This window comes from Danio rerio, chromosome 25, assembly GCF_049306965.1.
Source record: "Danio rerio strain Tuebingen ecotype United States chromosome 25, GRCz12tu, whole genome shotgun sequence".
Lineage (NCBI taxonomy): Eukaryota > Metazoa > Chordata > Actinopteri > Cypriniformes > Danionidae > Danio > Danio rerio.
The window spans coordinates 9,820,001-9,835,000 of NC_133200.1; the positions used below are offsets into that span (position 1 = coordinate 9,820,001).

At 38.5% G+C, this 15,000-nt stretch overlaps 1 protein-coding gene across 1 annotated transcript in view; it reads left to right on the plus strand.

Moving 5' to 3' along the window:
- The window catches only part of iftap (intraflagellar transport associated protein), a 32,241-nt gene that overhangs the window by 7,078 nt on the left and 10,163 nt on the right, over positions 1 to 15,000 (plus strand). Inside the window, exons 2-5 of the mRNA XM_701282.11 lie at positions 7,127 to 7,281; positions 7,372 to 7,547; positions 10,517 to 10,591; positions 13,455 to 13,509. Of these exons, the coding sequence (XP_706374.5) occupies positions 7,149 to 7,281; positions 7,372 to 7,547; positions 10,517 to 10,591; positions 13,455 to 13,509 (439 nt within the window). The 5' untranslated portion in view covers positions 7,127 to 7,148. The remainder of the gene's footprint in view (positions 1 to 7,126; positions 7,282 to 7,371; positions 7,548 to 10,516; positions 10,592 to 13,454; positions 13,510 to 15,000) is intronic.

A 15,000-nucleotide genomic window follows, 5' to 3' on the forward strand; every position in this document is an offset into this window, starting at 1 on the left:
TTTTCACTGGAGTGGAGCATCGGCAGAGATTTTATCAAAGCCAAATCCCAGATCAACTTATACAAGTGAACTGTTACAGTGAAATTGAGACCAGTTTATCAATCACATACATTTAAAATGACACTAAACCTGAATATAGAGCCACAAGATGCACCATATTAAAACTTGGACATTCTGTGTGGAATGTGTGTGATCTGCTCTGGTGGAGAAGGTAGGCCAGAGAGTGGGGCTCAGGATGGGTGACTGGGACAGTTGAACAACTGGTTTCCTAGCTGATCTTCTTCTCAGATTAGAAATTTTAATGTTTTAGTGCCTGACCAATCTCATGGTCGTATTTTATGGAATTCCATAACCGTTTTAAGGGTCTGATATTATGGTTGTAGTGTCCATACTTTAACCAGAGTTTTGAAAAATATTCATCATGGCTGGAGTTTTCAGAAACTTTTGGTTTCAGTCACCTGATACTGCATTTTTAAGTGAACAAACAGCCAAACTGCATAAAAAAAAAATACAAGTCTGAAAATACCTGTCTTCATTTGGACAGGACCTTAGACTTTTAAACAATTTGATTAGCTGAACACATGAGAAGAAATTCAGATTTTTATTCGCTGTTGCTGTTTTCCCCTCGTCTGTACTCCCGCCATGTTTTCAATATTCTGCTCTGAGGCAATAGGTTTACCTTTGGGTCAGTCTAGCCAATCACATAACAGGATCCATCTGATTGGACAAATTTTAATAAACAACCTATGTGTGCACAAAACATAATGTAATTTATTGCAATATAACATATACTTTTATCACAATAGCAATAGTTGTTTAATGGATTAGGCAGCCTCTAAAGACTGAAGCCCAAAGTATGGTTTGCAGGCATTCAGGTTTTGTCACCGTGATACATTTTCCTCATTCCTGAGTTACAAGTGTCTGGAAATGTAATCTTGTGCCAAAATTGCTGATTCGAATCTTGCTTGGAGCAGGCCAAGGAGAACCAGAGGTGTTACACTGGTATCTTGACCTTGATGGGAGTGAGGTTTAGAGGTGGTGAGTGTAATGTAGGCCAGCTGGTAAGAACTGTGGAGGTAAACCTTTCTTTTCTAGTCACAAGAAGCAGACTACAGATGTTTCAGACTCATACAATGTTTGTTAGTGTAAATTTCTGTGTGTTTGAGCATGTTTGGTCAAGGAACGTCTAAAAAGTGAGCTGTACAGTAGTAATACAGTACACATTCCTGAAAAACACTGAAGTCTTGACATCATTTCTGGTGACGTTACATTGTCTGTGTGTGCTAGAGGATGACACAGGAGTGGATTTTCATTCCTGTCCGGTCCCACTCCCACATAAAGAAATCCTGTCCCGTCCCACTGCCAGACCAAATTTAAAAAAAAATAATCCTGTCCCATCCTGCTCCTGTTTAAAATGACTCCCGCTCCAGTACCGCTCCCATTTTTTTTTTTTACTTTTAGTCATTAAATAATATATAGAATTCGGTTGTATCGGCTGCTTTAGACCAGCTGCTGAGTCCCTTCTTCTTAATTTTCTGGAGATCAGTTACAATAAATAAAAGTACATAGTTCACACCAAGCTGCATTTTACTCATTTACTGAATTTTTTTCAATTAATATGTTGACAAAATTCATCCAATATGCTCTTGCATAACGAGAGAATTGCAGCATGCACAATTTTAACGATTAAACATTAACGTGTTGAAAAAAATACATAATAAGCAGAAACAAAAGTTATATGTATGTATGTACAGTATATGTGTATATATATACACACACACACACACACACACACACACACACACACATATATAAGCCTCTTTCACACAGTGATACCGGTAAATATCTGGAAAATTTCCGGAACGACTTTACCGGTATATTCAAAAAAGCGCTGTTCACACAGGCGAGGACGTTACGGAATTTTTCCGGAAAAGAGCGTTCACACATCCATTTCAAAATACCGGTAAATTCTGACATCATTCACCACAAATGAGCTTTAAACGACTGCGCTTGTATTTGTAAACATTTGACTAAATTACAAACTCTGTGGATGATCAATATTGTGAACAACTTTCGCAGGATCACTTTCTCATGTCGAGATGTTCATAATATGTGCGTGTGCAGGCGCTCACAGGCTGTTTCACAGGCACACGCAAAGCTTAAAGGTAAACAAACAACGGCTTATCATAAGCATCTCATCGATGATTATTTACACAGTTGGCATTAAGAAGAACATATAAACGTGATCTGACTAACTTCTAGCAGCTAAATGTGTCTGGAAAAATATTCAAAGGTTTTTATTCTCACAAACCGCGCGGACGTAAATGCGTCTGACTGTTGTGATTGGCTAAAGCAGACGTCTCACGTCAGCACGTTCTAGACATGCACGCGCTTATTACGGTAATCTTCCTTCTGCATTCACACAGCGCAGCATTCCGGCAAATTACCGGTAATGTTACAACTTCTCTTTACGGAAAATAGCCAGAACGAATTTACCGGTATTTTCAAAAAGGACCTGTTCACACATACAACCTTTCCGGAAAATTGCCAGCAATTATCCGGAAAGGTCTGTATGTGTGAAAGGGGCTATATACACACCAAACACATACATTCACACACACACGTGCACACACACACTACATGCATACAATAATTCTTATAGTTTCAATTCAATTCATAATTTGGATGAAAACACTGAATTATGACAGCTGCAAGCAATTTTGTCGGTCAGATGAGATTTCACAAGTGTGCATTTTCAGACTGCTCGTCCCTGAGCCACTGGTGTACTTGACCAAGATTAAGCATTTTTTACAAGCAGCATACAGCGTCCTATCACCGTCACAGTTTACCCTCTGAACTTCTTTAATACTTCCGATTTCTCAACTACTTGTGTTAATGTAATGGACATGTCATTACCTCTAACTTTGCGCTGCAAATCATTTTTTCACCACATCAATTTCTCCGCGGATGCTGGCTTCCTCCAGCACTGATAGCTTCTGGGTCGTGTAGTTCTTTTTTAATTGCGTTACATTTTAGGCGTATTAAAAGAAAACTACAAAAATGGCAGTGCAATTTGTTGTCATCTTCTTGTTGGTTGGTTCCCGCTCCGGTCTGTTCCTGTTAATATTTAATCCTGTACTGTCCCAGTCCTGTGATTAAAAGCGAAGATGACTCCCATCCCACGGTAATCCCGTGACCTGTGGGATTCCCAAAAAAATGTTATCCTCTTGTGTATGCTATTGTGCTATTTTCCGGTGTTCTGCCGATTTGTCCTACCTTTCATTCGAAAAGTAGGTAGCTTATTTTGATGACGCAATATGCTACCTATCAGATTTTGCTACCAGTATAAATTTAAATGTAAATTACTGTGAGATGAAGCTGTAACATCGCCCTAACCCCAACCTCAGAACCATTCAAATACATTGTTGGGAGCATAATCTGACAGGTATGATAAAATGTCAGGACACCGGCATATGTTTTAAGCAGCAGATGGCTTTCCAGCCGCAACCCAGCACTGGGAAACACCCAAACACTCGCATAGATGCACAGGCATACACAATGGGCGATTTAGTTTATTTAATTCACTTATAGCGCATGTCTGGAGTGTGGGGGAAAGCATGCGAAGCGACCTTCTTTCTGTGAGGTGACAGTGCTAACCACTGAGCCACCATGCCAACCTGGCAATGGAAAGCAAATTCAAACGCAGTGCATCGTGTTATGTTTGATTTTACACATGCTGAATACTACAAATCTGGGTGTTCTGAAAACGTGGATGTTGTACATTTACACATTTGCAGACCCTTTTTTCCAAAAGAGCCTACATTGTATTGAAATTGTTCTTATCAGCGGTTCATGCATTCCCTGGGAACCAAGCCCATAATCTTGATGTTGCTAGCGCCATGTTGTTCTGTGTGAGCTACGCAGTTGTACACAGTCTTCCTCCTGCAGAAATAGTAGCAGTCCGTAGGGATGAGGAGGAGGTGGGCCAGCAGAACAGCTGATGCCTGAAGCCATGCAAGGATTTGCGCTGTATTATTGATAGAGGAGAGTAATTAGACTCTAGTGTAGCACCTGTTTCTGTCCCCACTAATGTTGTGCCACCTGAAGACGGCTCTCCCCAGGGCATATTTGTGATGAATGACACAGCGACAGCTCCGAGTTTCTGACGATCATCACGCCATTCTTCATTATATCTTAATGTCATGGCAATCACTGCCCATCCCCCCCCTTTTCCCCCTTCGTCATTGATTGTAATTAAGTTGAACTTCAAAATGATAATTTCATTCCAATCAGGGCTAATGCAGATATAATGCATATCGGCTGTGATAAGTGACCTGTAAAGCAGTAGAGCCCAGCAGGATCCCTTCATCAGTTTTTTTTTTTGTCATTGCACTTTTTATTTCATTTGTTTTTTGCTATTATTTCCTACTTTATACTATTAGTTTACATAAAAATGAACATTTTTGGCAATTATATTCTCACTTTGATATGGTTTCTAACCCGTAACACTGTTCTGACTACAATATTACATCGACAAGCAATTTGGCTGTCTGCACCAAAGTCGACGCGACAACAGATACATTTAAATGTCAGCCATTGCTCTCTCAAGAAATAGTAAGGGTTATTTTCTAAATAGTACATATTAAACCAATTTAATATTATTAAAAGTACATGAGCTGAGTGACTGATGTTGTTGAGTCACTGAGTTTCATTTTCAAACTGTTTGCTATTTTTTTGGTGAACTATCTGCTGCTGCTTTCAATAGGAAGGCAATAAATGTCACTTATAATGGTGTCCAATCTCACATTGGTAGCATTTAACACTGAATATAGCCCATAATCTGTACCTGAGGTTATAATTGTCTTTGTAATTTACACTAGGGCAGGGCGATTAATCGAAATGGACATTCTGATAATCGATCTAATTTGTTCAGGTCAATTTTCTTAATTACTTTCCCTACCGTTCGTGGAGTTAAGTGACCATGCTCTGTTTACTCTTCTGCATCAAGCACAGCGTATGGTCTGGCACAGCCTTCGCGGTCGCATACTACTCACCGTGACTGATGCTGATGCCGGCCTTTCAAAAAAAGTAACTACATGTTGCGATGATGCATATCGCAAGCTCTGTGATTGGTCAGCTTGGTATCATTGACGAGTGTGGGTGGCGTGGAGGGTAAAAAAAAAATTGAATAAGTAAATAAAATAATCATTAATTAATCGTAATTGATGTTAAATAGTTCAATCAATCGAGATTTTAGACCAAATCGTCCAGCCCTAGTTTATGCTGTTGTAAAGCTGTAGAAATCCACTCGTTAAGTCGCGACGTATCGGTGATGTATGGAATACTGTTTCCAGGTCTAAGCCGCTATTCATTTAGATGGAGAAAATATTAGTTTATGACCACAATTTAGTCATGCAACACATTAAAGTGAATTTTAAATAAAATCATTGCGTACACAACAGTCTCTGGACTTGCTGCATCGCAAACACCAATATTTTAACAATTTATAAAAGATGAATCCCTTTCTGGCTATCTGATATTAGACGTGGATATGTATTGCAATTGTGATTTTCAAAAGTAATACATTACGCCACTTTGTAAACGTTTATTATTACCATTTGATGAGTCTCCCTATACAGTTTGGTATGGCGTTTGGACCCGGAAGCCGCTTAGCGTGAAAACAAGCGGATGGAATCAGTTTCTAAAATAGAAATTGCAAGCGTCACATGTTTTGACATGAAAAAGATACCTTTTATCACATGTTGTGTTGCCACGTGTGTAGTTTGGACATGGTGTAAGACTATTGTTCCTCTTCACAACCGATATATTTAATCACATATTTGAGATTTCTGTCTTTCTGTTTAAAGACTGTTCAACCAACACTCTGATGCATAATGTTTAATTTATGGTCTCCTCATGAATGTTTTGAAGCATGATTCTTAAAAGGCTCTCTCAGATTTTGATTTATAATAGATTCATTTGTGTTCAGAAGATAAACACATTTCCTATGGCTTTGGAACAATATGAGGATGATCTGTGTCAGCTACGCCCAGTATCCTAATGTTGCATCTTCTCATTCTTCCGTCTTCACATTTTTCTCTCAGCACGATCATCTTCACTTTCAAATCGGTAACTACTTTCTGCAAAGTTGTCACTCCATCTGACCATGTTGATAGCTCACTTTCCACTTCCTTCATATTGTTCATTTGGTCTATCTCAGAGTCTTTTGCCGCGTGTTATTTGTTGTTTCAGTTTTGATCTCTTGTATTTCGTTTTTGAGGGAGCTGAAATCATCGGCAAGTGCACTTTTCAGCTCGGACTTAAACACCTCTGAGATATCCGCCTTTAACGAGTGAAGAATCCGATTTCAAGTCTGCTGAGTCCATTTTTCTACAATCGGGTGAAGGTGGAACTCAAAGATGAGGCGGAGTTAGTCCTAGAACCAGATGAGGAATCGTATTTGTACTTGCGTAGTTTTTCCACCATTAGCTTTTAGAAACGCATTCAAAGCAGAAATCACACAGTGTTTGATGACTTTTTTCGTATTTTTCATTTGGTCCATCTCAGAGTGTGTCACCGCAGTGTTATTTATCATTTTTGGTTTGACCGCTTTTTAATCGTTTTTAAGGGAGCTGAAATCATTGGCAAGTGCACTTTTCAGCTTGGATTTAAACACCTGAGATGTCTGCCTTTAGCGAGTGAAGAATCTCCGATTTCAAGTCCGCCGAGTCCCTCCGAAGGGGATAAGGGCTTCCGCGATTGGGTGACGGTGGAACTCAAAGACGAGCTAGCGTTAGGCCTACTGTAGAACCAGATGAGGCATCGTACTTGTACTTGCATAGTTTTTCCACCATAAGCTAGTATTTTAGAAACACATTTGAAGCAGAGATCACACAGTGTTTTGATATATGCCGCTGGTTTTATATCGTATAGCAGGAGATCGTCGGGAGCTCAAGCCAGACATGTCTTACTCCTTTGCCATGCAACCGGAAACCCAGCATGACAAGATTTTCTTTGTTTGGGTTGAACTAACTTTAACGTGGCATGGAAAATTGGCTTTCTGTACAGTTGGCTTTAATATAGTAACAGGCAAATATCAATCTTTCTGTATGTCTTCTTTTCCTAGTGTTGAAGAGAGGCTTGATGGGATGCCAGGTGTAGTTAATGTTTCAGCTATGAACAATCACGACCAAGCCGTGGCTGAAGCTCTGGATCAGTTCTGCAACGCCCCGGAGCAAACATACGAGCAGTTCCTGTCCACTTTCACGTACCTGACTCCAGGTGATCATATTTAATACCACATACATCTTCTTTTCTCTGAAACATCCATTACTCCTTTGCCTGTGGACGTACTGTCGTATCCCATTGCAGAGAATGTGAGGGATCTGCGTTTGACTGCTCCTGGAGGACATAGAGACTTGTCCCGTAGAGAGATGGACAGCAGCCGAGAGCGACAACGAGTGGAGGAGGTGACAATGATGGAGGAGAGCATGCACCGACGGATGGGACAGGCCAACTGCTGCTCACCGACTGCTGATCAGGAAGAGGTCACAACCTTATAGATTTGACCCGCTCTGTCCGACAGTCTTTACCGGGAGAGGTTTAGCCAGACTTCTCCTTTACTTCCATCATTAAAGTGTTTAGCGTTAGCCGCTTTCCTGCTTATCTTTCACAGACCCACACTAATGTTAGAGATGCACAATATTGGAAAATTTGATTTGTGATATTTTTCTGCGATTACATTCTGCCTCTATTTGTAAAGAATTAATCATTTGGATTATTGGGATGATTTTGTAGGGGAGTGCATCTGCATAAAATATAATAAACCAATCACAAGCTTTGATAAATACTTTAGAACAGAGATAGAAAACTGTATTTTAAGGTTTTCTGGAACTATTCAGGCACAAATGAAATATTCAGTGTAAAATTACAGTGTATAGTCCTCACCGTCAGTGGTGGAAAGAGTACTGAAAAATCATACTGAAGTAAAAGTATCATTACAAATGTAGTGTAAGTAGAGTAAAAGTATTTGTTGTAAATATTACTCAAATTATGATTAAAAAGTAGTATTATGCTGTAAAAAGCTGATGCGTTTACATGGAATTTGTGAATGTTCAATTCAATTCAATTCAGCTTTATTTGTATAGCGCTTTTACAATGTAGATTGTGTCAAAGCAGCTTCACATAAATGGTCATAGTAACTGGAACAGTGTGGTTCAGGTTTTAGTGTTTAAGTTCAGTTCAGTTCAGTTTAGCTCAGTTCAGTGTGATTTAATCATTACTGAGAGTTCAAACACTGAAGAGCAAATTCATAGATGCGTAGCTCTACCAATCCTGAACCATGCGAGGCAGTGGCGACGCTAAACGCACTACAGAATGTTATGAATGTGTGTAAACGTAACATTCTGTAGTGCATTTAGTTATAGCCCAGCAGGCACACAACGTCATAAGATGTTAGATTTAGGTTGTGATGTCAGGTGACCAAAATTCAATTTCTAGCCAGCATCTAAGGACAACGTTATGTTGACGTTTAATAACAACCTCAAATGACGTTGATATTTGGTTGATTTTTATGTTGTGTTAGATAGTGACCAAAATTCAAAGTCGAGCCTACATCTTAAACCAACGTCATGTTGAAGTCACATACTAACATTTATTCGTCAGGTATGGCAGCTAAAATCAAAAGTCTGATAGACGTCATAATGGTAACGTCCACACAACGTCAAGCTGTAACATCATTAGATGTTGATATTTAATTGATTGTAGGTTAAAGGTTGGACACTGACATCTGCCTGATGTTGGGTTCTGACGTCAACCTGTTTTTTTTTTTTTTTTTTTTTTTTTCCCCAAACAAAATGCAATGTTGGGGTACAACGTTAATCTGATGTCATGTTTATATATTGTGCCTGCTGGATGTTCAAGGCCATTTCGGTCATCATACTGTCATTTTCTCATCAGTGACATGCATCTAAACAGTCTCTGGGTCAATGCGTGTAAAGATTTTGGACATGTTCTTGCACTTTTAATGCTTCCAAACAGTTTGCTGCAATTATAAATTGCCCATGTCTTGAGGTAGATCAAACAATTATCAGTCGTGCTGCTTCTCGACTTTAACGTTTGCATACATATTGACAATTGGTCATAAACTAAAACTCTCATTTTTCGTGAGGAGCCAGCACTAGCAATTAAATTATTGTCAACCAGCCAAAGTGGCTAGTGGGAGTGGCTGTCTAACCCTCCACAGCTGAAATCTACCCGCATTAGGCAGGCCGGCGGGTGTTAATGTCAAGCCCTGCTTCCATCACAGAAATGTAAGGCTCTGCCGTCTTTGTGACTGTCTGTTCCCGCAAGGAGCTTATTCTCTCATTGAGTGTGATTCAACATGATTACACTAATTTTAATTCTGCAAATTATTTTTTTAAAGGGAATTAACTAATCTAAAAAAAAACTTGAGTTACAATTTAAAAAATAACTAAAATGTTATTACTTAATTTTTTTAAGTGATGCATTACTTTACTTGTTACTTAAAGTTATATAATTATGTAACTCGGCATACTTGTAATGCATTAACCTCAACACTGTATATGGGTTTCTTGTTTTTCGCAGTTAGGTTTTAAAAGCTGATATATTTGTTCAGTTTTGTAATCAGGTTCAGAAAAATCATAGCAAGATTTATGTAATTAGCCCATATATCAGTTATTTCCTTCCAAATATAAAAAGCTATTGGTTAACTTATCACCTAAAATGTCTGTATTGTTTTTAAAACCCCACTCTTAAAACATTTGCCTTTTTAGGTCACTAAAATATTGTTTTGTGTATTTGGCAGGTTGTTTTATCCAAAGCAAAGCAGCTTATATTACATTTACAGTACGCATTTGATCAGTTCTTGCTTTCCATGGGAATCAAACCCACAACCTTGGTGTCGCAAGTGTCATGCTGTGGTATTTGCGCTACAAGAATGCATCACAAACCGTCTTTGTTGTGGTGACCCACAATCCCAATGCAATGCACTGAAAATGGCTTTAAACCCATTAGCAACCAACCAGCATTGTTGCTGTGTTTTAGTATGGGTGAGCACTCTCAAAATACTAAAATGTTCTTCATTTTCTCTTTTTCATGTATTTCTTCTTCGAGACTTTTGGAATTCTCCTCTCAGCGTATTGAATGGCTTCATTGCAATGTGTGTTTAGCTTATCTGTCTGTCTGTATGTATGTGTGTGTGTGTGTGAACGGTGCTTAAGACTCCCGCCTGGCTTGCGTATTGATCTCAGTGGGACTCTGGCAAGCCACTGCACCAGTTACTGTCAATAACGCAAAGCACATCAGCCAACATCCCAGGCTAGTCAATGCTAAAAAAAAGCCTCCGCATTATTTGGCTATACCGGCCACAAGAAGAGAAAGACGGCTATATTGATTCTAATTTTGTTTTGATAGTAATCACCCTGATTCACATGGCTGCTGTCATTTCGGGGCATCATTAAGTGAAATGATATAGCGGTTTTGTGTGTTGCTGTAGATGCTGCTGGATGGCGGTTGTGTTGGAGGAAGGCTGGGCGGCCAATCAGGTTCTGCTCCAGAAAGACCCGTGAAGGTAAATAGCCAGGACATTCAAAACTGAATGAGTAAATTTGATTTAAAAACTAAAAGCAAATAAGTTATGAATTAGTTGAGTTTTTTAAGGCAATGTCACACATAATGTATCATCCATATTTTTTTTTATCATTTATGCATGATGCTGTATGTCAGGAGCAATATTGGTCAACTTATTTTTAATGTTATTGTCATCGGCATATGATTTCCGCCAGTTGATCTGATTTGTTTTTGTCAGCGTATATATTGGTTATCCACTTCCAAATATAAAGGCTTATCATATTGGCATATGGCCACTACTTGTAATCAATTCAGAACCGAAAATGACTAGTATACTTAATATGTGTGTGTGTAAGCGCATTATACTCTGCTAAGCTAATCCTCACATTGAACCTTTAGAAACAATTGAAAACAGTCTTAAAAACTATTATTTTTGAGGCAATTTCACACATATCTTTCATTGAAAGGACAGTTCTAATGTACTGTAATAAAATGCTGGGTTTCCTTCATACACTACCTGAGAAAAGTCAGCCTGTCCAAATAATAACTTGACTTCTAGTTGATCATTTGGTATCAAAAGTGGCTTATATAAAAGGCCTCTAGATGACATTTATGATCATGCTTTGATTTTTAATGATTTAATTAGGACAGTAATGTCTGACTTTGCTTAGACAAAAGTCTTGTCACTTAACTGAAATAATGTACAGTATAGAATATAAAGTCATGCTGCAGTGGAAAAATAATTAATACTGTGTTTGACTCCCATGTGCTTGGACGACTGCATCCATACATCTCTGAAATGACTCAAATCACTTATTAATAAAGTCGTCTGGGTTGGCAAAGAAAGCGTTCTTGCAGGACTCCCAGAGTTCATCAAGATACTTTGAATTTATCTTCAATGCCTCCTCCTTCATCTTACCCCGGATATGCTTAATAATGTTCATGACTGGTGACTGGGGTGACCAATCCCGGAGCACCTTGACCTTCTTTGCTTTTAGGAACTTTGATGTGGAGGATGAAGTATGAGAAGGAGCGCTATCCTGCTGAAGAATTTGCTCTCTGCTGTGGTTTGTAATGTAATGGGCAGCGCAAATGTCTTGATACCTCAGGCTGTTGGATGTTGGGACAAAAATCTACTTAAATGATCAACTAGAATCAAGTTATTATTTTTTGCTCTTACAAGTGGGATCGACGACAAGACTTTTGTCAGGTAGTGTATTGTCCCAACACAAATCAGTTAAGGTGTTTTAACAAATTTAAGTGAATTCAACATGAAACAATTACGTTGTCCTAAGAAAACCTCAAGAACTGTGTTGTTTTAACTTATTTTAATCAAGTAGTTTGAACAAGCAGCAAAAAAAAATTGTGTGTGATGTATTCAGTCAAAAATAATTTATGCCTATAAACATGACTTCATGTAGTTATGCATGTTAATAAATACTTGTTTTTGATGTTATTGTTGTCAGCCTGATATGAAGAGAAACTCATTCAGCCAGTTGATCTGACTTAACTACACATATAGTGGTTATACAATACTTGACAAAAGCCTTGTCATCGATTTTAGTTGTAAGAGCAATAAATAATAACTTGACTTCTAGTCGATCATTTGGGAAAAGTGGCAGAAGGTCGATTTTTCAAATGAATCATCTGTTGAGCTGCATCAGAAACCAATTGGAACCTGCATGGACCCAAGACTCAAACAGAAATCCGTCAAGTTTGGTGAAGAAAAGTCATGATTTTGGGGTTACATTCAGTATGGGGGTGTGGAAGAGATCTGGAAACAACAACAGCCTGAAGTATGAAGACATTTGTGCTGCCCATTAGATTACACACCACAGGAGAGGGCAAATTCTTCAGCAGGATAGCGCTCATTCTCATACTTCAGCCTCCATATCAAAGTTCCAGAAAGCAAAAAAGGTCAAGGGGCTCTAAGATTGGCCAACCCAGTAACCAGACATAAACATTATTGTGCATATCTGGGGTAAGATAGAGGAGGCGTTAAAAATAAATTCAAAGAATCTTGATTATCTCTGGGAGTCCTGCAAGAACGATTTCATTGCCATTCCAGATGACTTTATTAATACGGGATTTGAGTCATTGCTGAGATGTATGGATGCAGTCCTCCAAGCTCATGGGAGACATGCACAGTATTAATTATTTTTTCCACTGCACCATGACTTTATATTCTATACTGTACATTATTTCTGTTTAGGGACAAGACTTTTGTCTGAGCAAAGTCAGACATTACTGTCCTAATTAAATAATAAAAAATCAAGGCATGATCATATTTTATTTTGGTAAAATAAGCGTAATCTAGAGGCCTTTGCCTTTCATATTAGCCACTTCTGATACCAAATGATCAACTAAAAGTCAAGTTATTATTTGTTCTTCCTAAAATTTGGATAGGCGACAAGACTTTTGTCAAGTAGTTTACACTTCTTCCTTTTTTTTATTTTTTTTTATTGCTGTTTAACAAGACAATGCATCATAATATACAATACAACATAGGTAAAATGACAGATTTTCTTATTTCCCCACTATACCCTCAAAATAAAATAAAATAAATGTATTAATTATAAACAAAAATATCCTCTGAAAAAATGATATTAAATAAAAACTAAAATAAAAATCAAGTAGTATACATTTTCTTATCAAAATTCCATATTGACACATCACAACTTTTATTAAATTCAAAACAGTATTGTCTATTGCACCTAATATTTGTATGTTAGCTCAATAAACGATGCTAAGCTAATCAACATTACAATGTTTGAGGAGTCAAAGCAATCTAAAATCTGTACTATTTGTGTGCGTAATGCATTTTTAAGCTCGTTCTAAGTTGCCTTTGTCTTTTTCTTTGGCAGTTTGATAATTATTTGGGAGATTCTGAGGATGAAGAGGAAACCACTGATGCTACAGGTGTTCATTTCTCTAAACCGTCTATACCCAACACTTAAGACTTAAGCCCCTTTCACACATACAGACCTTTCCGGAAAATTGCCGGCAATTTTCCGGAAAGGTTGTATGTGTGAACAGGTCCTTTTTGAAAATACCGGTAAATTCGTTCTGGCTATTTTCCGGAAAGAGAAGTTGTAACATTACCGGCAATTTGCCGGAATGCTGCGCTGTGTGAACGCAGAAGGAAGATTCCCGTAATAAGCGCGTGCACGTCTAGAACGTGCTGACGTGAGACGTCTGCTTAAGCCAATCACAACAGTCAGACGCATTTACGTCCGCGCGGTTTGTGAGGATAAAAGCCTTTGAATATTTTTCCAGACACATTTAGCTGCTAGAAGTTAGTCAGATCACGTTTATATGTTCTTCTTAATGCCAACTGTGTAAATAATCATCGATGAGATGCTTATGATAAGCCGTTGTTTGTTTACGTTCGTGTGCCTGTGAAACAGCCTGTGAGCGCCAGCACACGTACATATTATGAACATCTCGACATGCGAAAGTGATCCTGAGAAAGTTGTTCACAATATTGATCATCCACAGAGTTTGTAATTTAGTCAAATGTTTACAAATACAAGCGCAGCCGTTTAAAGCTCATTTGTGGTGAATGATGTCAGAATTTACCGGTATTTTGGAATGGATGTGTGAATGCTCTTTTCCGGAAAATTTCCGTAACGTCCTCGCCTGTGTGAACAGCGCTTTTTTGAATATACCGGTAAAGTCTTTCCGGGAATTTTCCGGATATTTACCGGTATCACTGTGTGAAAGGGGCTTTAGCTTGTATTAGCTGGATGACACTAGATGGCCTAGATACTGTATACATTTGCAATCTTCACATGTACATCTATTTTCATGTAAAGCACATCATTGAGAATTCTTGTCAAAATTTCCATATTCACAACAGCATTGGATCCATCATAAATACACATTGACACGTTGGCATCACCTGTGCGGATGCGCTTTAAAAAGCTAGGCTCGCATAAATATTCTTTTTATGTGCGTGTGTAAGGATTGCATGGGCTCGCCTTACCTTTAATAGGGTTTAGTGGATATCATTCGCATGCTATTTTTTGTAATTAGAGCCGTCATACAGCTTGATTTAAATATATTACCATTTATTACACGTATATTCAACGCATGCAAATTCCAAACCGCTCCCTCATCATTAGAGCCAGGGGCGAACGCTCGCTTGGCGAGGCTTAATGCTCGCTGTGCAGGCTTGTAATGAGTCGCTCTTTTTTTGTAGTGCCAGAGAGGCTCATTTAAACTCCAATGACCAGTTTAATGCAAAAATAAATAAAGTAGGTGCAGCAGAGAAAGCCTCCTTTGATTGGAGAGGCTTACATTCGAGAGCAGGCCTTGCGTGTTCTTTTTTTTCTTGTGTGTTTGCCTGTGATCAGTGTGTCATTTGAGAGGAAAGGGTGAATGTAAAAGTCATTAGGTGGCGTGTTTATA